Source organism: Neovison vison, chromosome 7 (assembly GCF_020171115.1).
Source record: "Neovison vison isolate M4711 chromosome 7, ASM_NN_V1, whole genome shotgun sequence".
NCBI classification, from domain to species: Eukaryota; Metazoa; Chordata; class Mammalia; order Carnivora; family Mustelidae; genus Neogale; species Neogale vison.
In genome coordinates, this window is record NC_058097.1 from 165,785,384 (window position 1) to 165,812,624 (window position 27,241).

At 38.1% G+C, this 27,241-nt stretch overlaps 1 protein-coding gene across 2 annotated transcripts in view; it reads right to left on the reverse strand.

The window, feature by feature from the left end:
* UEVLD (UEV and lactate/malate dehyrogenase domains) overlaps window positions 1-27,241 on the reverse strand; it is a 57,683-nt gene that overhangs the window by 29,838 nt on the left and 604 nt on the right. For both annotated transcript variants that reach the window (XM_044258929.1, XM_044258930.1), the window contains exons 2-6: window positions 21,076-21,160; window positions 17,451-17,516; window positions 12,007-12,170; window positions 4,879-5,014; window positions 4,035-4,153 (exon numbers count right to left, since the gene is read on the reverse strand). In XM_044258929.1, coding sequence (XP_044114864.1) covers window positions 4,035-4,153; window positions 4,879-5,014; window positions 12,007-12,170; window positions 17,451-17,516; window positions 21,076-21,160 — 570 coding nt within the window. The remainder of the gene's footprint in view (window positions 1-4,034; window positions 4,154-4,878; window positions 5,015-12,006; window positions 12,171-17,450; window positions 17,517-21,075; window positions 21,161-27,241) is intronic.

Here is a 27,241-nt window from a genome sequence, read left to right on the forward strand (position 1 = left end):
TACCAGACCATCAGGTAGAAAGTACAAAAGAAAACAACCCAGCTACACTATTTATTAGCTCTGTGATGCTGGGCAAGTTACTGAACTTGGCCTTACTTCATGGGGTTATGAGGATTAATATGTGACCCAGAGCTGGCAATTTTACCTATTAATTTTATTATTGTCAACTATGCTCCAAAGAAAAATGCAAAGAAAACGATGAGTTACCATTTTTATTTATGAGACACACACAGATCCAAAAGTTAAACAGCAGTAGTGTGGGAAAATGGGAATCCTTACACACTGTGGGTATGACAATGAACTCGTACAATTGATATGGGGGATAATTTGACAAGTTCTATCAGAATTTCAAAACACAGTAATTCCTTTAATCCACTTATCTCACTTATAGAAATTATCTACAAGTTTATTAGTAAATGTGTAACGGGATGCATATAAAGAAATTAAAAAGACTAGAAATGTCTGTCTGTAAGGACAACAGCAATAATGTGGAAGTATAATATAACAGTTTAGAGCAGAACCTCCCAAGGTTTAAGTGATCACCACTTAATAGATCAGGACAGCACATGGAACACCAGGGGTTGTGTTAAAACGCAGGTTTGCTTCCATAGGTCTGGGGTGGGGCCTTAGATAACGCAATTCTAATAAGATCTCAGATATTGCTTGTGCTTCCGGTCTAAAAGCCACACACTGAGCAGTAAAGATCTAGAATACAGGCTCTGTAAACAGGCTGCCTCACTTCAAATCCTTCCTCCATTTATTAACAGTGTGACTTTAGGCGAGTTGCATAACTTCCCTCTGCCCTGATTTCTTCCTTTGTAAAATGCCAGTAATGACAGTACCTAACATACAGGGTTAGGTAAAGTTTAGTTAAAATTAGTAAGTGTTTCACTGAGTGCCTAGCACCTAGTAAGCATTCAGCAAAGGTTAGTTCCTACTGCTACCTGCACCACTACTATGGACACCATTATGACTACTACTGTATCATAATACTTGATAGGTTGTATCTTGCATCAAAATATCAATGTTCACAAGACACATGGAAAAATTTCCATTTAGAATGTTTACAGACAAAAGAATACTGATAGTGAGACTCTTCCAACAGTTAAAGAAACATGACTTTAAGGGACCTTCTGGTACTTAACCAAAACCCAACAAAATTGATAAAACTCAGTACTGTTAGGGATATAAAAAATCAGACTGATGATCATACTATTATTAGCAGCACGGATTAGTTCTGATTTCCTGAAGCACTATCTAGAAATATGTAATAAGTACTATAAAGACCATTCATGCCCTCTGATTGGCCAGTGCTGTTTTTTAGTGTGTGTGTGTGTGTGTGTGTGTGTGTGTGTGTTTTAAGGTTTTATTTATTTATTTGGCAGAGAGAGACACAGTAAGAGAGGAAACACAACAAAGGGAATAGGAGAGGGAGAAACAGGCTTTCTGCTGAGCAAGGAGTCCAATGTGGGGCTTGATCCCCATGACCTGAGCTGAAGGCAGATGCTTAACGACTGAGCTACCCAGGCGCCCTGTTTTGTTTTTAAAGATTTTCTTTATTGGGGCACCTGGATGGCCCAGTGGGTTAAGACTCTGCCTTTGGCTCAGGTCATGGTCTCAGGGGCCTGGGATCAAGCCCCACATCGAGCTGTCTGCTTAGCAGGGAGCCTGCTTCCCCCTTTCTCTCTGCCTGCCTCTCGGCCTACTTGTGATCTCTCTCTCGCTCTTGGTCAAATAAATAAATAAATAAAATCATTTTTTAAAAAAGATTTTATTTATTTATTTGACAGAGATTGCAAGTAGACAGAGAGGCAGGCAGAGAGAGGGGAAGGGAAGCAGGCTCCCCGCTAAGCAGAGAGCCCAATGCGGGGCTCGATCTCAGGACCGTGGGATCATGACCCGAGCCAAAGGCAGAGGCTTTAACCCAAGGAGCCACATAGGCGCCCCAATAAATAAAATATTAAAAAAAAAAGATTTTCTTTATTTATTAGAGAAAGAGAGAGCACAAGCAGAGGGAGTGGCAGGCAGAGGGAGAGGGAGAAGCAGGTTCCACCTAGAGCAGGGAGCCTGATGTGGGGCTCTATCCCAGGACCCTGAGATTATAACCTGAGCCGAAGGCAGATGTTCAACTGACAGAGCCACCCAGGCATCCCCACACACATTAGTACCGTTTTTGAGATTATGTACAACTAAAAGAAAATTCAGAGGAGAAAATAAGCAACTTTTAAAGCAATGTTTATAGAGGCATTCTGTTTAGTAACAAAGGAACTGAAAACAGTTCAAACTCCAATTAAGTGGAACTAATATATTTACATGGAGAGTGGAGGAAAGGAAACGAAGTCAAAAGTTAGCGTATGTTGGGGTGCCTGGGTGGCTCAGTCGGTTAAGCCTCTGCCTTAGGATCAGGTCATGATCCCCGGGTTCTGGGATCGAGCCCTGCATCGGGCTTCCATGTTCTGAGGGGAGTCTGCTTTCCCCTCTGCTCCTCCCCCTGCTCCTGCTCTCTCTCATTCTCTCATTCAGGCCCTCTCTCTCTCTCATGAAATAAAATCTTTTTTTTTTTTTTTTTTAAGATTTTTATTTATTTATTTGAGAGAGACAGTGAGAGAGAGCATGAGCGAGGAGAAGGTCAGAGAGCGAAGCAGACTCCCCATGGAGCTGGGAGCCTGATGTGGGACTCGATCCCGGGACTCCAGGATCACGCCCTGAGCCGAAGGCAGTTGTCCAACCAACAGCGCCACCCAGGCGTCCCGAAATAAAATCTTTTTAAAAAGTTAGACTAGGGGCGCCTTGGTGGCTCAGTGGGTTAGGCCTCTGTCTTCGGCTTGGGTCATGATCTCGGGGTCCTGGGATCGAGCCCCGCATCGGGCTCTCTGCTCAGTGGGGAGCCTGCTTCCCTTCCTCTCTCTCTGTCTGCCTCTCTGCCTACTTGTGATCTGTCAAATAAATGAATAAAATCCGTTAAAAAAAAAAAAGTTAATCTATATTGTTCTGCGCAGCCAGCATTTAAAATTTTCTAGCTCCCTGTATACAATTTAATTATTTATTAAAGTACAATTTATCTCTAAGACACACATGAGTCTGAAATAAAAAGGGAAGAATCTAGATGACAAACAATCAAAATTTTTGAAAGACTTTATTTATTTATTTGAGAGAGAGAGAGAGCATAAGCACAGTGAGGGGCAGAGGGAGAAGTAGACTCCCCACTAAGCAGGGGGTCCGATGTGGGGCTTGATCACAGGACTCCTGGATCATGACCTGAGCCTGAAGGCAGACACTTAACTGACTGAGACTGAGACACTTAACTGACTGAGACACCCAGGTGCCTGACAATCAAATTTTAATAGAAAGAAAAAACAAAACACCAGCTACCAAATAAACAGAAAGGGACAGCTATTCCACTCTGGACTGTATCCCTGAAAAGACACAGACATGCTGTTATCCTGATACCAAGACCTTGGAAGGGCTTTTGAACCTGTCTGAAAGGGAATTTAAGCCTTTCTCAAAATAATTTACATACAAAAGATCCAGTAAAAAGGACTGATGGAAAAATAAACAAATTTCAAACTAGTATACAATCTCAAATTTAGAAACTATGATCGTAAGAGAAAGTGGAGTAATTACACAAGAAAAGGCAATTTTTAAGAAAAAAATGTTAATTTTAGAAAGAGCTAAAATTAAGTATTATATTAAATAAGAGCTTAATTAAAGGAGCATGACTCAGAAAACACAAAGGAATTGGTGACTAAGTCAGATGAATGTCATGTTGAGGTTTCCCTTGGAATAGGATGATGAGCCCATTGTTCAAATCACTTTTTAAAAGCCTATTCCATGACTAAGTACTAATTAAGAAGCAATATCCCTGATGAGAGCTTTCAACTTTTTTTTTTTGCCAACTTACTAAATATATTTTAAGGCAAAATGAGGATTTTCCACATGACAAAATGAAGCCATTATTTCCTGTGTGTTAAGCATAAACTGCCTAAAAGTATAGCAATATGACAGATGGATTTATAATCACCATGCTTACATACCTTTGCTGAGATTGCTAATGTGCAGGCAATACCCAGCTCTCCACCTCCAACCACGGTAATTTTATTGACTGTTTTATGCTCATGATTTACCCAGTTCTTTGAATCTATGTCTGAGACACCTAGAAATAAAAGTGGATTATCATGAAATTCTTGAAATAGTATCAAAAATCTTTTTTAGGGTCTTAAAACAATATACCAACTTTTAGTCACTTGGACAGAAAACATGGTGTTAGCCCGTAAGAAGCACTCGAAGATATCTGAACAAGTGAAATGCAAGACAGATAGAAATCTCAGTAAATATTCTAATAAACAGAGACTACCCCTTTAAAAAGAAAATACCTTTCTAAACATTCAAAACATTATACAAGACTGAAAAATAGAATTTCCATCATTCTAAATGACATTCTGATTCTTACTGCTCTTGTCTATAATGCAAAAATGTTTAACGCCTCACTGAATTTTATAAGCATGGATATTTTGCTTTATCCTCAATGAGAAACATTGAGAATCATAAATTTTCTGATCCAATCTATTTATTGAATGAGGCAAAAAGCCACAAAAATATAATAATGAAAAAGGTTTGGGATTGTCGTATCAAGTGATTTTGAATAAAACACAGAATTATTTTATCTGTCAGTGTAAGAGCAATCATTTACATTTTAAGAAACTATAATTATTGGAACTGTAGGGTAACACCCTATAATAGATGTACAGGAATTTTTTATTCAACAGAGATAGGTAAGATACATGAATATATTTATTTACAGAAATCCAGTAGCAGAGAGTAAAGGATATTAGTGAGAAATTGTAAATTCATAACTTTCTCATTAACAAAAATACAAACCTTCAGTGATTTTTGCAATATAGGCTAGCAAGTCTACCTGCCGTGCCTCATCAGATGATGGTAGAGAATACAGGGGAAGTTCCTCTTGAAACTTGGCAATCATTTCTTTAATTAGCCCAACAATGACAGATTTAGGCTGCAGAATACAAAGGGAAAAGTTATGTAAAAATTTTCCTAAAGAATATTACCTTGTTAACCTATATATTCTTATGAAGTTAATGAACAGTAAGTTTTGTATTATGCTTTTAGTTTTTAAAAACTACCATACAGGGGCATCAGGGTGGCTCAGTGGGTTAAAGCCTCTGCTTTCGGCTCAGGTCATGGTCTCAGGGTCCTGGGATCGAGCCCCGCATCGGGCTCTCTGCTCAGCAGGGAGCCTGCTTCCCCCCCCCTCTCTCTCTCTGCCTGCCTCTCTGCCTATTTGTGATCTCTGTCAAATAAATAAATAAATAAATATCTTTTTAAAAAAATAAATAAAAAAAATTAAAAACTACCATACAAATTACATAAGACTTTTTTTTTCTTTTTTTTTCCAATTTATTTATTTTCAGAAAAACAGTATTCATTATTTTTTCACCACACCCAGTGCTCCATGCAAGCCGTGCCCTCTATAATACCCACCACCTGGTACCCCAACCTCCCACCCCCCCCGCCACTTCAAACCCCTCAAATTGTTTTTCAGAGTCCATCGTCTCTGAAAAATTATTTAATTCTTTAAACTGAAAATTAGAGAAATGCTAATCCATATCACCAAAAGATGGGAAAATAACATGAATGTGCTTATTGCAAAGTACCTATGTTCAGGAATTGTCTGTATTTTTTTATTTTAAAATAATTGCAGACTTACAGAAAAGTTACAAAAACAAGTACAAAAAATTTTCATATACTCTTCACCCAGCTCACTCAAATGTTAACTTTTTAGCACATATATTTCCTATCTCCTTCCCTCTCTATATTTTTCTGAACCAGCTGAGAATAAATTGCAGATTAATACCTTTTCACCCCTAAATACTTTAGTGTGTATTTCCTAAAAGAAAAAACAAAACAGGGGCATCTGGGTGGCTCAGTGCCTCAGTTGGTTGAGTGTCTGACTCTTGGTTTCAGCTCAGGTCGTGATCTCAGGGGCATGAGTTCAAGCCCCAGGCTGGGCACCACACCTGGCGTGGAATCTGAGATTCTCTATCTCCCTCTGCCTCTGCCCCTCCTCCCACTCCACATGTGCATATACTCTCTCTATCAAAAAAGTAAAAGTAAAATCTGTTAAAAAAAAAAACAACAAAAACAACAACCAAAAAACCCCTCAAAAAAAAAATTTCTCCTATATAAGTATTATCAAATCAATAAACTAACACTGATAAAATATTATCTAACCCAGTACTGTTTCTATTAATTTATTAAGCAACCATAGTAAAATCCACTTAAACTCTCTGACCTTTAGTTTATCAGCAGTATAATATGAAAAATAAATCTCAAGTGGCTGTTATGAGAAACAAATTCATGTAACCTATATGCTGTAAGTGTAAAAATTTATTATTATTAAAAATATTCATTAGTTTGCTTATTTTAAAAAATGCTTACTTTATCAGAGTTTGAGTTTCACTATTTATAAATCAAGAGGATGAAGTTATTAGGATCAAAAACTCAAACACTTTTAAAGACCAAGCAGATAATAATGTGTGAAGTTGTCAAGTATGAGAAAATTTAGGGAGATGGTTACTGTGGCAAATTGGAAAGAGTATACACATAGGCATTCAAATTCATATTAAGAACAAAACAAAACCACTTTTGCTGTTCAACAAAATTCTGTAGGCCTAACACAGCACACTGAATCTCTCAGGGAAAACGCCTGCAATCCTTGGCCTAGACAGCCTCTAAATTTCTTCCAGCTCCAAAATTCTATGTAATTCTACTACATAATTAAAATTCCAACTGCATGTGCAACTTAAAAGTTACTGTAGTACTTTTAAATAGGGCAATTTAAATAATGTATTGCCTTAAGACTAGTTTAAGTTAAAAAAAAAAAAACTTGTTTTAGCTTATAATAAAGAGGTTCAAACAGTAAAATGGAATCAATACTGTTTGAACTGAAATCAAGCACAACCTCAACTAGACTATGGGACTATCTCTGAATATTTACTTTATGAACAAAACTATGAAAAGAGATCCCAATGAAAACCAGAAATAGGAAACAGGAAATATGAATTCCCAAAACAGGGCACAGATGTCAGAATACTGTCTGAGGATAGCTTACAAAAAAATTAAAAAAGAAGGGTAAAAATGGATGAGGAAGATAAACAGATAATTCAAAAAAGAAGGAGCATACATAATCGATTGATATATGAAAAAGATTTCAATTTCGGTCATGAAACTAAACATTAAGATAACATTTTTGTGGGGCGCCTGGGTGGCTCAGTGGGTTAAGCCGCTGCTTTCGGCTCAGGTCATGATCTCGGGGTCCTGGGATCGAGTCCTGCATCGGGCTCTCTGCTCAGCAGGGAACCTGCTTCCCTCTATCTCCCTCTCTGCCTGCCTCTCCATCTGCTTGTGATCTCTCTGTCAAATAATTAAATAAAATCTTTAAAAAAAAAAGTTAACATTTTTGTATACAACCTAACCCTAAACCTAAAGGAGCTGGAGAAAGAACAACAAAGAAAGCCTAAACCCAGCAGGAGAAGAGAAATAATAAAGATCAGAGCAGAAATCAATGAAATAGAAACCAAAAAAACCCAGTAGAACATTTAATGAAACTAGGAGCTGGTTCTTTGAAAGAATTAATAATACTGATAAACCCCTGGAAAGACTTATCAAAAAGAAAAGAGAAAGGACCCAAATAAATAAAGTCATGAATGAAAGAGGAAAGATCACAACCAACACCAAAGAAATACAAACAATTATAAGAACATATTATGAGCAACTATACACCAGCAAATTTGACAATCTGGAAGAAATGGATGGATTCCTAGAGACATAAAAACTATCACAACTGAACCAGGAAGAAATAGAAAACCTGAACAGACCTAACCAGTAAGAAGACTGAAGCAGTTATCAAAAATCTCCCAACAAACAAGAGCCCAGCGCCAGACGTCTTCCCAGGGGAATTCTACCAAACATTTAAAGAATTAATTCCTATTCTCCTGAAACTGCTCCAAAAAATAGAAATGGAAGGAAAACTTCCAAACTCATTTTATGAGGCTAGCATTACCTTGATCCCAAAACCAGACAAAGATCCCATCAAAAAAGAGAATTACAGACCAAAATCCTTGATGAACACAGATGCAAAAATTCTCACCAAAATACTAGCCAATAGGATCCAACAGTACATTAAAAGGATTATTCACCACAACCAAGTGGGATTTATTCCAGGGTGGCAAGGTTGGTTCAACATCTGCAAATCAATCAATGTGATACAATACACTAATAAAAGAAAGAACAAGAGCCACATGATACTCTCAATAGATGCTGAAAAAGCTTTTGACAAAGTACAGCATCCTTTCTTGATCAAAACTCTTCACAGTGTAGGGAGAAAGGATACATACCTCAATATCATCAAAGCTATCTATGAAAACCCACAGTGAATATCATTCTTAATGGAGAAAAACTGAGAGCTTTTCCTCTGAGGTCAGGAACATGGCAGGGATGTCCGTTATCACCACTGCTATTCAACACAGTACTAGAAGTCCTAGCCTCAGCAATCAGACAACAAAAAAATCCAAATCAGCAAAGAAGAAGTCAAACCATCACTCTTTGCAGATGATATGATACTATATGTAGAAAACCCAAAAGACTCTACTCCAAATCTGCTAGAACTTGAAGGGGAATTCAGTAAAGTGTCAGAGTATAAAATCAATGCACAGAAGTCAGCTGCATTTCTATACACCAACAAGAAGACAGAAGGAAGAGAAATTAAGGAGTCAATCCCATTTACAGTTGCACCCAAAACCATAATATACCTAGGAATAAATCTAACCAAAGAGGCAAAGAATCTGTACTCAGAAAACTATAAAGTACTCATGAAAGAAACTGAGGAAGACACAAAGAAATAGAAAAATGTTCCATGCTCATGGATTGGAAGAACAAATATTGTGAAAATGTCTATGCTACCTAAGGCAATCTACACGTTTAATGCAATTCCTATCAAAATACCATCCTTTTTTTCCCAAAGAAATGGAAAAAATAATCCTAAAATTTATATGGAACCAGAAAAGACCTCAAATAGCCAGAGGAATGCTGAAAAAGAAAGCCGAAGTTGGTGGCATCACAATTCCAGACTTCAAGCTCTATTACAAAGCTGTCATCATCAAGACAGTATGGTACTGGCACAAAAACAGACACATAGATCAATGGAACAGAACAGAAAGCCCAGAAGTAGACCCTCAACTCTATGGTCAACTAATCTTCGACAAAGCAGGAAAGGATGTCCAATGGAAAAAAGAGAGTCTCTTCAACAAATGGTGTTGGGAAAACTGGACAGCCACATGCAGAAAAGTGAAACTGGATCATTTCCTTACACCACACATGAAAACAGACTCAAAATGGATGAAGGACCTCATTGTGAAAAAGGAATCCATCAAAATCAACAACCTCTTTGACCTCAGCCGCAGCAACGTCTTCCTAGGAACATCGCCAAAGGCAAGGGAAGCAAGGGCAAAAATGAACTATTGGGACTTCACCAAGATCAAAAGCTTTTGCACAGCAAAGGAAACAGTTAACAAAGGCAAAAGACAACTGACAGAATAGGAGAAGGTATTTGCAAACAACATATCAGATATAGCATCCAAAATCTATAAAGAACTTATCAAACTCAACACCCAAAGAACAAATAATCCAATCAAGAAATGGGCAGAGGACATGAACAGACATTTCTGTAAAGAAGACATCCAGATGGCCAAGAGACACATGAAAAAGTGCTCCACATCACTTGGCATGAGGAAAATACAAATCAAAACCACAATGAGATACCACCTCACACCAGTCAGAATGGCTCAATTTAACAAGTCAGAGAATGACAGATGCTGGCAAGGATGTAGAGAAAGGGGAACCCTCCTACACTGTTGGTGGGAATGCAAGCTGGTGCAACCACTCTGGAAAACAGCATGGAGGTCCCTCAAAAAGTTGAAAATAGAGCTATCCTATGACCCAGCAATCGCACTACTGGGTATTTACCCTAAAGAAGCAAATGTAGTGATCCGAAGGGGCATGTGCACCCGAATGTTTAATAGCAGCAATGTCCACAACAGCTGAACTATGGAAATAACCTAGATGTCCATCAACAGATGAATGGATAAAGAAGATGTGGTGTACATATATACAATGGAATACTATGCAGCCATCAAAAGAAATGAAATCTTGCCATTTGTAACGACATGGATAGAACTAGAGGGCATTATGCTTAGTGAAATAAGTCAATCAGAGAAAGACAATTATCATATGATCTCCCTAATATGAGGAAGTTGAGAGACAACGTGGGAGGTTTGGGAGGTAGGAAAGGAATAAATGAAACAAGATGGGATCGGGAGGGAGACAAACCATAAGAGACTCTTAATCTCACAAAACAAACTGAGGGTTGTGGGGGTAGGGGGGTAGGGAGGGTGGCTGGGTTATGGACAGTGGGGAGGGTATGTGCTATGGTGAGTGCTGTGAAGTGTATAAGCCTGGTGATTCACAGACATGTACCCCTGGAGCTAATAATACATTGTATGTTAATTAAAAAATTAAAATTTTTTTTAAAAAGATAACGCTTTTGTCCCTCCAAATGACAAATTTTTATTATGCCCTATTTATCACATTTAACTGGCAATCTTATTTATTAAAATCACCAAATAAAGCAAATCATGTATACAGATTCATAAAGTAAAAGGTCAGTGTTCCTCCACCTAATCTCTACCAGCCACCTGGTATGCATCCCTTCTTTTTGCATTTCTTCTTTTCTTCTTTTTATTGGTTTTATATAAATGAAATATATGGAAATGTATAAAGACAAAGTAACTGCACACCTTTTTATAGGATATATATATATTTTTTAAAGTTGTAATCCTAACACCATTCTCTACTCCAACTTCACCTGACTCTTGACATATCCTTGGTCTCATTCAGGGGTTCCCAGTGCTCCTGTTCTACAACTTCCTGGACACATAGAAATATATTCTAAATTATCCTTTCATAAAAATCGAAATTACTTACAAAAAGGAGAACATACTCTATATCCTTCTAAGTAAATATATAGAGAGAAGCAAAGGTTTGTTTTGCTTCAATGATAGTACCTTCTATTAGAATGAAGGTACTACAAAACAGGGATTCTACGCTGATTTCAAGTGATGGCTGACATACATATTGTCTAACTTTTGGAGACGAATTTGGCAATATATAAGAATAGCCTTCAAAATATTTATAAACTTTGATCCAACAATCCTGCTCTGAGAGATTTATCAATGGGAAATTATTAAAGATTTATAATATATACACATTTATATGTATATATTAAGGATGCTCATCATTAAATTTCTAACAATAGGTCAATTTGTAAATACATTATGCCAATATTTTTATGTGAGATCATCAGGCAACCAATTTAAAGACGATGTATTTTTAAAATACTGTTTAAAATGAGAAAAGCTCAATGTAATGGTAGATGAAAAGTCCAGAAAACAGAACTGCGTGTGAGAACTTGTAAAGCAGGTAAACTGGTTAAAACTTAATGCTCAGTTAAAACATAACATGTAACAGAAGATTATATACAGTGTGGTTCAATTTACATAAAGGTTAAAACTGGGCAAAACTACAAATAATTACATAAATTACATAAGAATCTTTAAGAAGGAGGGACTAGGAACTAATGTCCAATATCTTGCTAGTAACTTTTCACATGTTTTATCAAGTAGTGCGCAGCTATCAGAAGAGGGAGCAAATAAAAGTTGGCTCCAAACCTGGAGAGAGCACTTCATACGGCTGCAGTCTGTCACTGGGGTTCTGGAACTTGAGTGACTCCAAGGAGCTTAGTTTCAAAATATTTTTCAAGTCCATACAAGGAATACCATTGAAAGAAAATTCAGTACCTTATCTGTACCCTTAGGATAAAGACAGATACTCAGAAAAACAAAAACTTGTAAAAGAAAATCCAAAGAATCTTACATGGCTCCAGTTCTGAAGATAGGGCAAGTATATTCTGCCTTGAGCATCCACATGTTTTCCAACTGAGATTCCCATATTTGCAGTTGGCTTTAAGAAGCAAATGGGGGGAGCAAAAGGGTAGGAATCCAAAATCCACAAACGAATTGGTATATTATACGTATTACCTATTTGAGACAAAATAAACACTTTTTCAAACAATGATGAAGCACACACCTCATATTTATGGTACATCTAGGTGACATTTGAAGACGTGTAGTCTAGTCAAGTGTATATATAAAGGATATATATAAATCAAGGCCTACCTCTCCATTTTCACGTTCCCATTAGAGCACCAGCATAACACTTGAAGAAATTAAATTAAGACAGCGACCAGCTCATGCAATTCAGTAAATATTTATAAGACCTGCTGTGCCAGGAATCTGGGATGCAGCATCTTATCCATGCAACCTTCTTTGTTCCACCCAAGTAGTGCTATTCCTCCTTTCTTGAAAGGTAGCGGATACTTTCTATTTTTATACTTATACTGCGTTGAAGTTATTTGCCTACAGGGTCTGTGTTTCCTTTCACAATGTAAACTCCCAGAGGATGATGTATTATTCATTTCTATATCCCCTGCACCAAGTACAGTGCCTAACATACTGCTGAGAAAAAAGGTTTCTTATATAAGTAAGAGTGAGTGAATGAAGAAACAAATGAAAAATGAATCAACCAAGACAAAGTCAACACTTTTGATACCGACCCTCAAGTTGCTCCTTAAGTGCAAAGGAGCTGGGTTAGACACATCGAACTCGAAGCTGAAAATAACCTCCAGAGTTACCTTGTTCAGTGGTTCTTAGAATGGAGCGTACAGAGAGACAGGAACTTGAGTGCAGGCCCTTTCAGTGTTAACCAGTTACTACGTACATACCTCAAGCCTACTGAGAGCAAAAATCTCTCACTGCTCTGGATGCCAACAAGCCCAAAGCTAAGCCTAATAAAAATGTAAAAAACTAAACTTAAACTAGAAATCTGATCAATTACCTTAGCTGTTCTGTTCTATCTCCTGACAGTCTTACTCATGTCTTTCACTGTACTTGTGACCAGGGCAGCTCAGGAGCAAGAATGCCCAGGTTCAAATCCTAGTTTCACCCATGACTAGCTTTATGATTTTTAGGCAAGTTCCTTAACGTCCCTGTGCCTCAATTCCCTCCCCTATAAAATGGAAATAATAATACCTCTGACCCCATTGGGTTGTTTTGAGATGAAGTTAGTTAAGGTATGTAATTCTTAGAACGGTGTATGACATGGGGAATACCATAAAGGGTTGGCAATTTTTGTAATTTACCTCAAACCCATTTTGGAAATAGGCCAGGTCTAAATAAAAAGTTTTATTTTCCACTACAATCCTTTTTTACTAAGGAGATCTTCCTTCCACTGACAGCTACTTTTCTCATTGGTTCCTCCTCTAAAAATACAAGGATAGTCAGCCCTGTCTTCACATTAAAAGCACTTAAGGAACTTGGAAACATACCAGTATCTGGGCCACTCCCCCAAAGTTTCTGATTCAATGGGACGGGGTATGGATAACATTTTTTAAAAGCTTTCCATGTGATTTAGTTCTCAGGACCACACTCCTCTTCTACTTTTGTCTAAGTCTTAAAACAATTTTTTAAATTGGGATATAATTGACATATAACATATTAGTTTCACTGTATAATGTAATGACTTGAATTTGTATATACTGCAAAATGATCACTACAATAAGTATAGTCAACATTCGTCACCTTAGTGTCTAAATATTTACAATTTGGGTATAGGCATAATATAACAATTGATCCATAGATAATTCTATAATTATAAAGTCATGTGATCAAAGCACCACAAAGTGACTGACAGGTACTGAGACACACCATCAGATTCCTCCAGAAGTAGTTACTCTGTCGAATATTATATATTTTCTAGAGTAGTGTTTTTCAAATTGTGGTCATGATAATTTGGTCACAAAATTAATTTAGCAGGCTGCAAACAATATCTTAAAATGGAATTGAAAATAAAATAAATGACAGGTAGTATGGTATTTAAGATATATATGTATATAGTGTGTGTTTGCACACCCATGTGTACACTATGTATATAAAAGTATTTCTTACTGTGCGTCACAATCGAAACATTTGAAAGCCATCGTTCTAGGCCATGCAAATTTTTTTGTTTCATAATATAGTTATAGCAGGCCAAATCCTGATGGTTCCACTTTCTGTGTTAATCATTACACATTAAAGAAAAGGAAAGAAATGTCTATTGATGGTACCTTCCTAATTGATCAAGGATCTACTGCATCTCTCAATGCCCCTCCCCAGGAGCGTCCATGCATTTTCATAGCCCATGCTTGGCAAAGCAACTGGTGAGCCTGATTCCCATGTCTAACTGGTAAGATTCACTAGTGGTGTTCTGTTCTCTTCCTCCTTCCTTCTTCTCCATGCTTTTCTGTCAGCAAATGCCCTGCCTCCTACCCTGCCCATTTAGCTTTCAATAATCCCTTGCCAAAGAGTCAGAACTCCTGGTAAAGTCCTCAGATCTGAAGTAATTATATCATAAAGGTATAATTTAAGTTAGCTGTAAATAAAGTTCAGATGTATATCATCTTATTAAGATGAATACACATCTCTAAAGAATGAGTGGATGAAGAAATATTGTCATCACAACCTTGACACAATCTTGAAGAGATAATAAGAAATAATCGAGCAATGTCTGCAGGTATGTATAAGGCAGTATCAATGGAAGATTCATCAAGGAAACAGGAGTGGGTAGGAAGTTAGTTACAAGCTTAACCTCATCCTTTCTCAATTGTTTAAATTTTCTTAGCATGAGTATACATTATTATTATACTAATAAAACTAGTAACTGAAAGAAATATAAGCAGACAAATAATCACGGTCAACATTTATTAAGCATCTATTACGTGCCAGGCATTATGCCAAGAGCTTTACTTACAGTAATTCATTTAATCCTCATAGTCCTAGAGTGAGGCTGTACTATTGTGCCATTTTATAGACAATAAAGATAATACATTCTGACCGTCTGATCAGCAGGAAATAACTAGTGTGGATCACACTGAGTCGATATAATTCTACTCAAAAGCAGAGGAAAAAAAAGAGTGTACTGCAAAAATAAAGGTACTGCAGGTACCATTATCACCTTGGAAGACCCAGTGTAAAAATCAATGAAATAACTCCTTGGCTCTTGGAGAGGAAGAATGCCAATGAGGGGCATCATACCAATGATATTAAAATAAGTTTTACACCCTCCTGTTACTTCCCCACACTGTCCTTGAAACTGAAATGCTACTCATTTGAGTGAATGCTACTCATTTCAGTAACTCATTTAAATTAATGAGCTCCTCTTTTAATATATAATTACCCTTGACATCACTGGGGTGGGTAAGAATTGGGAATGAGATCCATCAACCAATCAGTCATTAGGGTGGACAATAATTCTCTCTCTCTTTTTCTAATATCTAATCATAATAAATGCAGAACACAAGCAATGGGGAACAGGTCTGAGAAAGGTTCTCTAGGCAGCCTGGAAACAGTCTGAGAGCTTGGCAGGAAAGTAGCAAGGAGGAAAATGAAAATCAATTCTGCAGTTTCTGCAGAGCTCAGTGCTAGCAACTTTCATCTGCAACCACATTGCTATGTATAAAAACCAAACTGAATTTCTATGCATTTCTTGTGCCAAAGCAGGTGTCATGGGGGGACATGAATAAAAGATGAGTACACCCCTGGCAATGATGATTACGGATGGGAAGAAATTAGGGAGGGTTTTTAACAGTCTGGGGACTACTGAAATGAAGCACCTGCTTTGAAAAAAGTCCCCTGAAATATAGCTTCTTGGTGCCTTTTGAGTAGTGTATTCCCACAGTACAGAGCTGAACCTTTGGTAAAGGAGCAAACTCCACTGTTCTCTCCCCATTTGTTTTCAAATACTCCTCAGCCCTTTTTTCAGGGCACCTCCTCTCTTACACGCCCAGCAAATTCATTTATTAGTCAGTAACCAAATAAACAAACTCAACCATTCAATAAATATTTATTAAGCATTTTCTATAAACACAGCACTGTGTATTAGTGATTTTGGATAATATCCTTCCTGGGATTATTTGCATTTTAAAAGAGGAATAAATTTTTAGTTGTGGCATTTCAGGCACCCCTTCAGAGAAATATATTAGAACCAATGCTTCCCTGGTGTTCTTTACATCATACTACAGAAGCAATCACCTATAGCTATGTGAAAGGCTAGTCCTGTTGAAATCGACAGAAGTAGGTCTGGAAAACTAGGAAGAGTTAAGTATAGGGGAGCTAGTGATTTTTTGTTTGTTCTTTTTGGCACTTAATTATTTTAACCTGTCAGGCCACCTGAAAATATGTTGCTTTCTTTGAGCTCTAATGGCCTCAAATTTCCTGTTGGAGTTTCAAGTTATAGCCTGATACCACTATGTGGTCTTAGGTAAATCACTTGACAAGGCTAAGATTCAGTTTCACCCATAGAATGGGGACATCATACAGATGGAAAGGGAGAGGAATAAAACACTGATGTAATGGAGAAAAAGGTGTGATCCTTGCATTTTGCTATGGAAAGCAACAAGAACACTCCCTAAGAGCAGGCCTGTATCTGTGTAGGGGCCCAGGGCAGGCAGCCCAAAACAGTCCACTTTGGCATAAAGATTATTTTGAGTTAAAAGGAATCAAAACCCAGCAGATGCAGGAAATGCTCTCTGCCTCCCTCTCGAATGCCGAAATTTATGCCGGAAAGACGAGCCTGTACCAGGAAAAGAGTTCCTTACAGAGACTCCCCTTTACCTAAAAAACTTACTACATAACAGGGCAACCTTTGTTTTTCCAAGCATCTCCTTTCCCTTCTTGCTAATGATTTGTTTCCCTTTTGTGTCCACAGGCCCCTCCCCTTTCCTTAGCTCACATAAGCTTCATGTTATCGCATTGCCTTTGGAATCTCACGTCTGGTGCATCCTCCATACACACACCTATTTAGTTGGAATTTCTCCTTTTTATCCGTCTCATGTCAGTTTGATTCTCAGTCCAGCTAAGAGCAGAGGAAGATCTTCTTCCCCCACACCTGTCTTACCCTCCTCTGTACACTAGCCCCTAGCAGAGTAGTCGCACATAGTCGACACTCAGTAAGTGTTTGTTGAACTGAACTGGATTAATTGATATTAATCTAGGCCACTGACTAGATGGGACAGCATTCTACTATGTCCAACAAGGTTCTGTATAGATTATATATACATATACATACATATATATATATGTATGTATACACACACACACACACACACACATACATGAAAAAATATATGTGAAAATACTTTCAGAATGCTACGGAACTAAACAAATGTGTTCTTGTTTAGTGGTTCTTTTACAAAACTCCCACATTTTCTCAATTGCCACACTTACCCTGATACATCACAGGAATAGTGCCAGTGAAATTCAGCAGGTCTTTCTGGGAACTATCTTTGAACACTGGAAGAAAAAAAGCCCCAAAATGTGCACTCAAAAGTAGAAAAAACAGTTTTAAGTTTGTAGCATACATATACACATGAAAAGAAGCACACATAATTTCTAAAGTTCATCATCTTTGAATCTGTAAATATGCTGACAAGGGGGAAATTACTAGATACTGTTTTCTTAGAAAGTCAAGAGGACGGCTGAAAACACACAGGGCTTTGATACAGTAATCCCAGGTTCTAGGCCTACTTTCCCCACTCAGACACTGGCAACTTTTGGCTACTTCAATTTCTTTGACCTTCAGTTCCATCATCTATACAATAAAGATAGTAAGACGGCATCATAAAGTTGTCATAAGGATCAAATGAGTTCATGTGAAAACACACCTAAGAAGTTTAGGATTAGCAAATGTGGGGACATTATCAAATAATTGTCACATGTAACAAATCAGTTATAATCACTTTCAGATACCAGACTATAATTTTATAAGGAAAAAAGTGTTAGCTTTATTTTTTTAAACTGACCTTTTTGAAAGATCACTAATTGGGCGCCTGGGTGGCTCAGTGGATTAAAGCCTCTGCCTTGGCTCAGGTCATGATCTCAGGGTCCTGGGATCAAGCCCCGCATCTGGGCTCTCTGCTCAGTGGGGAGCCTGCTTCCTCCTCTCTCTCTGCCTGCCTCTCTGCCTACTTATGATCTGTCTGTCAAATAAATAAATAAAATCTTAAAAAAAAAAAAAGAGAATGATCACTAATTATCTTCCTCGATTTCTTTAACTCCATTATTTTCAATCTTTTTTCCACCTTCATGTGTCTGTAACTTCAACTCAACCCATCAATGACTGTGTATACAGTGGCAGAAAATTAATGCTCTCAACTCTGAACTGAATACAGAAAACACTACCTCTGGTTTCAAACTACTCAACTGCCTGAGAAGGTAGTTCTCTTAGTACTTAGTAACCATCCTATTTAGGCAGTAGGAGGAAAAATTCTAACTAAATTTGATGACCTATTAGAAAGCAAAAAGAGGAAACCAGGCTGATAGAAAATTCAAGGCTGAGAGGGTACATAAACACAAATGTTTACCTTGAACTATATAAGTAAAAGGTAGCAGTGGGTAAAGGGATCTCACTCCATGGCAAAAACGAAAATGAAAAAGAGCAGTGGAAAAGGGATTGTTACTCATGAAAACAGAATAACCTAGAAATGTGGTAGAGAAGATGTAGGTGTAAATATATATAATCTAATAATCCAAGATAGAAGTGATTTTGACACATGACTATCACTGTATTCAAAAATGAAATGTACACTGACAATATTAATCCTATAGCTTGCGAGTTTAATGGCATGGCTAGCTTGCTCTAAATGGAGAAAATGAGACTAAGAATTAACTGGTATAATGACATTTTAAGTTTCTATGATGAAGAAAGACCTTTAAAAGAACAAGCTAGGGGCGCCTGGGTGGCTCAGTCATTAAGCCTCTGCCTTCGGCTCAGGTCATGATCCCAGGGTCCTGGAATCGAGCCCCACATTGGGCTCTCTGCTCAGCGGAAAGCCTGCTTCTCCCTCTCACACTCACCCTGTTTGTGTTCCCTCTCTCCCCGTCTCTCTCTCTCTCTGGCAAATAAATAAATAAAATCTTAAAAAAAAATAAAAGAACAAGCTGTGTGTGAGCAGAGGGCAAGACAGACACATGTACAAACTCGACTCCATCCCTAACTTCCTGTGTACTTGAGTGAGTTATTTAAACTCTTTGAGCCTCAGGTTCTTTATCTGAAAAATGAAGGTGGTAACACTTACCTCACAGCTTTGGTTGTAAAAAATATGTAAGATAATGTAGATAAAACATCTGGCAACATATCAGGCATTCAATAAATCCCAGAATCTTGGGATAGAGTCCCACATCGGGCTCCCTGCTCATCGGGGAGGGAGTTTCCGTCTCCCTCTACCCCTCCCTGATGCTTGTGTGCACTCTCTCTCTCATGCTCTCTCTCAAATAAACAAATGAAATTTTTTTTTTTAAGATTTCATTTATTTATTTGACAAAGAGACAGAGATCACAAATAGGCAGAGAGGCAGGCAGAGAGAGAGGGGGAGGCAGGCTCTAGAGAGCCTGATGCGGGGCTCGATCCCAGGACCCTGAGATCATGACCTGAGCCAAAGGCAGCAGCTTAACCCACTGAACCACCCAGGCGCCCCAACAAATGAAATCTTTAAAAAGAAATGTATCTCCATGAATGGCTTATGGTCAGAAATTCTGAAAGATAGTAACGTAAAATCTTTCTTAGGCAACTATAAGTGAACAAGATAACTAAAACTTTTGTTATTAATAATTCAGAATCAACCATATGGTAGGCAGAATAATGGCCTCCAGAGATGCCCAAAACCCAAACCCTTGGAACTTGTGAATATGCTAACTTATTTAGCAGAGACATTTTAGATGCAATTAAGTTAAGAACCCTGGGGTGGGGAAATTATCCTATGTTATTGGAGTGAGCCTACTCTAATCACATTGGTTCTTAAAAAACAAAGATATGGCTACAGAAGGATGGTCTGAGAGATGCAACATTGCTACCTTGAAGATGGAGGAAAAGAGATCAGGAGCTAAAGAATGTGGGTCACCATTAGAAATTTTAAAGGGCAAGGAGGGGTGCCTAGCTGGCTCAGTCAGTGAAGCATGCAACTCTTGATCTCAGGATCACGAGTTTCAGCCCCACCTTGTATGTAGAGATTACTAAAAGAAATAAATAAACTTAAAAAAATAAAAGTAATAAAAAGGCAAGGAAACAGACTCTTTGCCAGAGCGTCCATAAAAGAACTAAGACTTTCCAACACTTCGATTTTAGTCCAAACATGTGTTGCACTTCTAGGTTACAGAACTGTAAGACAGTAACCTTGAGTTTTGCTTTTTGTTGTTGTTTTTTTTTTTTTTTATTTTAAAGATTTTATTATTTGTTTGAGAGAGAGCAGCAGCAGAGGGAGGGGGAGAAGCAGGCTCCCACTGAGCAGGGAGCCCAATGTAGGACTCAATCCTAGGACCACAGGATCACGACCTGAGCTGAAGGCAGATGCTTAACAGACTGAGCCACCCACGTGCCCCTAAACTTCAGGTTTTTTTAAGTTACTAAATTTGTGCTGATTGGTTGTCATTGTTTGCTTTTTATTTTATTTACTTATTTATTTATATTCAAGCATAATAACACAGTGTTCTATTAGTTTCAGATGTACAATATTATGATTCAACAATTCTATATATTTGTCAGTGCTTATCAAGTTAAGCGTACTCTTAATCGCCTTTCTCTCTTTCACCCATGCACCCCACCACCACAACCCCTCTGGCAACCAAAATTTGTTTTCTGTGTTTAAGCCTGTAACATTTTTGCTAATTTGTTCTGGCAGCAACAGAAAACCAACACAATACATTGTATTAACTTAAAATTCCTCCTAAACCACAGGTTGCAAAGTATAGTTCAAAATCAAGGGATAGAAGAGAGAAATGAGAAATTACAACTTTGTAGCTCTCTGTGAATAATTGACAATTTAATGTAGCTAAAACTAGGGGTTATGATTCTTACCATAGGTGTCCATAGAATATCTGAAATGTGGGAAAAACACATTTACATTCTTTAGTTCTTCCACAGTTAGATCTCTGAACTTGTACTGGAAAGAGAAAAATGAGAATGGAATAAGAATAAAGCTTTAAGCAACAGAACAATTACAGTGAACTTTTAATAGAACACTATGTGCTAAGCCCTAGACTCTGAGTTTTAGGAACATGGATAGTATGTGATTTAATCCTCTTAATAAGGACCCCATGAAGGTTAATAGGGCTGATAACTGCTCTACTCTAAGGAGGATGAAAATGAAAGAGAATCAAAATGACTTGCTGAATTAGGTAGCAAATTAAGGAGTGAAGTCAGAGCTCAAACTCTGCCTGGTCTTATTATTATTTTTTAAGATTTATTTATTTATTTTACAGAGAGAGCGAGCGAGCACGCGCACAAATAGGCAGACAGGCTGGCAGAGAGAGAAGGGGAAGCAGGCTTCCTGCTGAGCAGTGAGCCCAACGCAGGGCTCAATCCCAGGACCCTGAGATCATGACCTGAGCCGAAGGCAGAGGCTTAATCTCCTGAGCCACCCAGGCACCCATGGGCCTCGGCTTTTCATCACTGACTCAAATGGCCTCCCAACACACCCTGAAGGCTTAAGGAATAGGGCAGAAGCACCCACATCACCATGTTCTAGATGCAAGTCTCATTCTTGAATACCTCATTCACTTGAGACTCCTTGATCCCTCCCAACCCTCCTGGTACTGCATCCTGGGTTTCAAAGGAAGGACAGACACCATTCAATGGTCTGCCATCAAGGTGAGCAAACTGCCTCCTCACTCATCCAGATATATTCCCTGAAATACTACCTAGGCAAAATCATTTAACTTCTTTAAATCTTTTTCCTCATTTGCAAAGAGAAACAATACTTACCTCTAGACTTGTGCTGGGGATTAGATGAAGGAAAAAAAAAAGTATGTTCAGATTTTTTTCTCGGGGTGCCTAGGTGACTCAGCTGGTTAACCATCTGTCTTTGGCTCTCAGGTCCTGATCCCAGGGTCTGGGGACTGATCCCCAAATGGGGTTCCCTGCTCATGGGGGTATCTACTTCTCCCTCTTCCTCTGCCCCTCCCCCTGCTAATGCTCTTTCTCTAAATAATCTTTAGGGGAAAAAATAATCTTTTCTCAATCTGAAAACAAATTTGAGAAAACAATTGCATTTACAATAGTATCAAAAAGAAAAAACCACTTAGGAATAAATTTAACAACAAGATATAAAACTCAGCGTAAAAACTACAAAACTTTCTTGTTGAAAGAAATTAAAGTATATCTAAGTAAAAGAAAGTCATCCCTTGTTAATAGATCAGAAAACTTACCATTGTTAAGATGGCAATATTCCCCAACAGAATCAATAATCAACAATCCTTATCAAAATCCCAAATGGCTTTTTTTTTTAATTTGCAAAAATTTACAGACTGATCTTAAAATTCATATTGAAATGGAGGAGACCTAGAATAGCCAAAACCAATCTTGTAAAAGAACACAAAAGTTGGAGGATTCATACTATAACTAAAAGACAGGCGGCTGGTGGCTCATCTGGTTGAACGTCCCACTCTTGGTTTCAGTTCAGGTCCTCAGCTCGTGATCTCGTAGTAGGGTCGAGCCCCACATCAGGCTCTATGCTCAGCGGGGAGTCAGCTTGAAGATTCTCTCCCTCTGCCACTCCCCCAACTCACCCTTTTTCTCTCTCAAATAAATAAATCAGGCCATAATAAAAAAGACAACAACAAGTATGGGAGAGGATGTGGAGAATCAGAACCCCAGTATATATAAACCACGGCTGGTAAGAAAATGGTGCAGCTGCTTTGAAAAAGTCTGGCAGTCAGGAATTCCACTCTGAGGTATATAACCAAAAAAAGTAGAAACATATGTCCATACAAAAAAAGTGTGCAGAATTGTTCAAAGCAGCATTATTCATAAAAGCCAACAATAACAACAACAACAACAACAAACAAGCTAAATGTCCATCAACAGATGAATGGATAAATAAGATATGATAGATAAAATGTGATAAATCCATAAAATGGAATATTCAGCCATAAAAAGAATAAAGAACTGATATATACTACCACATGAATGAACCTTGAAAACTGTTAGGCTAAGTGAAAGAAAGCAGACACAAAAGGCTACAGATTGTATGACTTGTTTTTTTTTTTTTTTTAAAGATATTTTTTATTTATTTGACAGAGAGAGAGAGAGAGTCACAAGTAGGCAGAGAGGCAGGAGGAAGCAGGCTTCCCGCTGAGTAGAGAGCCTGATGCGGGGCTTGATCCCAGGACCCTGGGATCATGACCTGAGCCAAAGGCAAAGGCTTTAACCCACGGAGCCACCCAGGTGCCCCAAGTTGTATGATTTATATATGAAATATCCAGAATAGGCAAATCCATGAAGCAGAAAGGAGACTAGTAGGTGCCTAGGATTATGGGAGATTGGGAAGAAATGGGGAATAACTGCTAAAAATTCTGTTCCCTCTCTCTGAGCCTTAACCTTTTCATTTGCAAAGGAAATACAGCTCCCCTACTACCTAGCAACTTCACAGATATGCCTTATGATTAACACATGTAAAAGTGAGATATTAAACAAAAACATATGTAATAGTAAGTATAGGCAAGAAATAAAGAACCCACATGAAGCATATCTAAGTTAGAGAAAGGCCTCAAAGAAGAGCTGTCTACAATCTACATTAGAGTCTAGAATGGTACAGAAAATTAGAGGGAACAGAGAAGATCATTTTAACATGGGGAAGAATTTGGCAGGAGAAAGTCTATTATTAACCACTTGAGACCAGGAATCATGTCTTATTCATCTCTGTATCTCCCCACAGCACTCAGCACAGGGTATGCCTCTGATAAATGTAGGCTGATTGGATGGGAATTAGCAAAGAGGCAGACGTATATGAGAAGAGTAGATACAGAAAGAAATTATGATCGACAGGACAGGGCATCAAAACTAAGAACTGATCAGATTAACTGCAGCAGAGTGAAATGAGGCCCAAATTCAGGGTCCCTGACTCAGTGTAAACAATGTGAATGAAATCATCCCACAAATTTATAAAAGCCTGCACTGTTGTCACCTGGAATATTTATTATGAATGAAAACTTTTGTTTTCTACCTAAAATTATAAGCTGTTTTTTCTAATCCTGTGAGAATGTGATTAATCACCTAGGGATATACATCAGAATGGATTTAATTGCGAAATTGCTATAGAAGTTGGTCAAAGGGGGCAAAAGCAGTCTTCTTCAGGGCTTGAATACCCAAATGTCACTACTAGACAAATACGTGATTTGCCTTTTTGACATTTTAAAAAAGACCTATTTCATCTTTCCTAAAAAAAATGTTCACCTCATTTTCACTATATGTGAAACAGAATATCTTCTTAGTGCAATATTAAGGCATATATTCCCTTACTGTTCCATACCACCTAAGTCTACATAACATTCTCTAAGGAAATGTGCCTCAGGCAATACATGTACTTAAAGGGAGCAGGCATGTCACTAAAGAGAAAACACATGGCCTGGGAGATTCTAAAACTAAAGTGATTATAGTGTCACAAGAATTAGTAACACTTGGGGCACCTGGGTGGCTCAGTCAGCTAAACCTCCAACTCTTGATCTCAGCTCAGGTCTTGACCTCAGGGTTGTGAATTTGAGCCCCACACTGAGCCCCACACCTGGCTCCGTGCCCCATACCCAGCTCTGTGCTCGGCTTGGAGCCTACTTTAAAAACAAAAAAAGTCCATAAACAAGATGGGATCAGGAGGGAGACAAACCATGAGAGATAAGAGACTCTTAATCTCACAAAACAGAGGGTTCCTGCGGGGAGGGGAGGAGGGAGTGGGTGGCGGGGTTATGGACACTGGGGAGGTATGTGCTATGGTGAGTGCTGTGAAGTGTGTAAACCTGGTGATTCACAGACCTGTACCCCTGGGGCTAATAATATATTATATGTTAATAAAAAATTAATTTAAAAAAAGTCAATAACACTGAAAAATTGAGAAGTTACTAAAATTTTAACTTTATCTGCTATATTGTGTTTATTTAGTGGGGACTTATATTTAGGAAGATGTATAAGAGTACTCTTATCATGACATCCTCAAATGTAGGACACACTGAGGAATACTTTGTGGCATCATTTCGTTAAAAAATGTTAACTGGCACACATCTTACAGATCAAGTCCAATCTTACATTCTATGAGGGAGCAAAGGTAGGTTAAGCTACTTGTCCAAAATAACTAGTGATGTGGGAACCACAAAATTCTGAAATACCAATGAGGGAACCAGATTAATTTTTCTAAACTTAATATTTGTTTCTTAAAATATTTATTTATTTGATGGAGAGAGAAAGAGAGTGCACATGTGCACATGCAAGCAGGGTGGGGGGCAGGTAGGGGCAGAGGGAGAGGGAGGGAGAGAGGGAGAATCCCAAGCAGACTCCCCACTGAGCATGAAGGCTGAGTGTGGAGCCTGATACGGGTCTCCCCATATCCCACTCCCTGAGATCATGTCCTGAGCTGAAATCAGTCGGACGCTTAACCGAGCCACCCAGGCACCCCTAAACTTAGTATTTAATACAAACTAAAGAATATATACATACGTGTACACACACGTGTGCGCACACGCATGCACACACACACACACACACAAACATATACACTAATTTGGAAGAATAAATACGCATGCACCAACCTGCTCACATAAGATCCAGAATAGTAACGTCCAACAAAATTTTCTGCCATGATGGAAAAGATCTATACGTGAGGACCTAATATAGGAGCCACAGGACACATGTGGCTGTTGACAATTAAAATGTGGCTGGTGTGACTCAGAAACTCAATTTTTAATTTTATCTAATTCTGACAAATAGCCACTTGTGGCTACTGGATACTATATTAAGACAGCACAGACCCCTCCAAAACCACTGTATCTGTCTGAGTGCTCCTCTTACCCATTCAATTGCCTCCCTTTAACATAGATTTACATTTCTCTGCCTTTATCTGCTTTTATCATGCATATGTATGTATCCCTAAACAACACGCTATTGATTTAGTTTTGTTTAATTTTAATTTTGTTGGCTTTACCAAATTATAACTTTGCATGTAATTTCCAATTTTTTTCACTCAATATAATGTTTCTAAGATTCATTTGTATTGTTGCACATTGCAGTTAATTTTCACTGCCACACAGTAATGTTTTCCATTGTGTGAATATACAACAATTTATTCCTCTTCTGTCAATGCACATTTGGGTTGTTTCTAATTTTTAGTTATAGATAATTCTGCAAATGTCTGTTGCTTCATATACTATGAATTCTCTGTGGTATCTACCTAAATGCAGAAGGGATATAAATCACACATAATCAAATTAACAAGGCCAAGGTTCTCTAAATGGTTAAATAGTCATTTAACCACTAGCATCTTCCAAATCATTTCAAATTTGCTAAATTCATGCTAATCTAATTTAGGAAAAATTATAAATATTGCATCCTCCAAATCATTTCAAATTATCTTAATTCATGCTAATCTAATGAAGGAAAAATTATGAACTTCTTATTCTACTCTCAACTTTAACATTTCTTTCCACTGAACAATAATTTGTCATGCTCCCCTCATTTAAAAACTTGATACATTCTGTGAAGAGAAGGCACAAAGGGCTTAGTCATAAGCATGATACTTTTCTTCCTACAAAATCTATGCCCACCTGTCCCAGCAGATAAAATCATTCAAATCAATTAAATAAACACTTTCAGTCATGAGGCTTCACAACCTCACACAGATGTGCAAACTGCCCCAACTAAGGCAAATTCCTTCTCCCCAAATGGCATGCATGTAGGATTTCTGCATAGAGAAGTCTTAAGAAAATTAAGAATCACTTAACTAGAAAGCTGGGGAAAGGAGGGCTGCCTCAGAATATACACTGGTGGGAAATCAAAGAGCCTGGACCAATGGCCTGGACTAAACTGGAAACTGGTACTAGTCATGCCCCCAGAAATGTAGGTTAGATTTCTGGGTCAGGCCTCTCACTCAACCTTCCTGTAACTACTCAAGTCTTTCATTCACTGCAGTTATGTAGCACCTCCGCAGTGGTCAGGCACAGGGCTAGGGAAGGGAATACAACAGCACCGTCTCAGCGGTGAG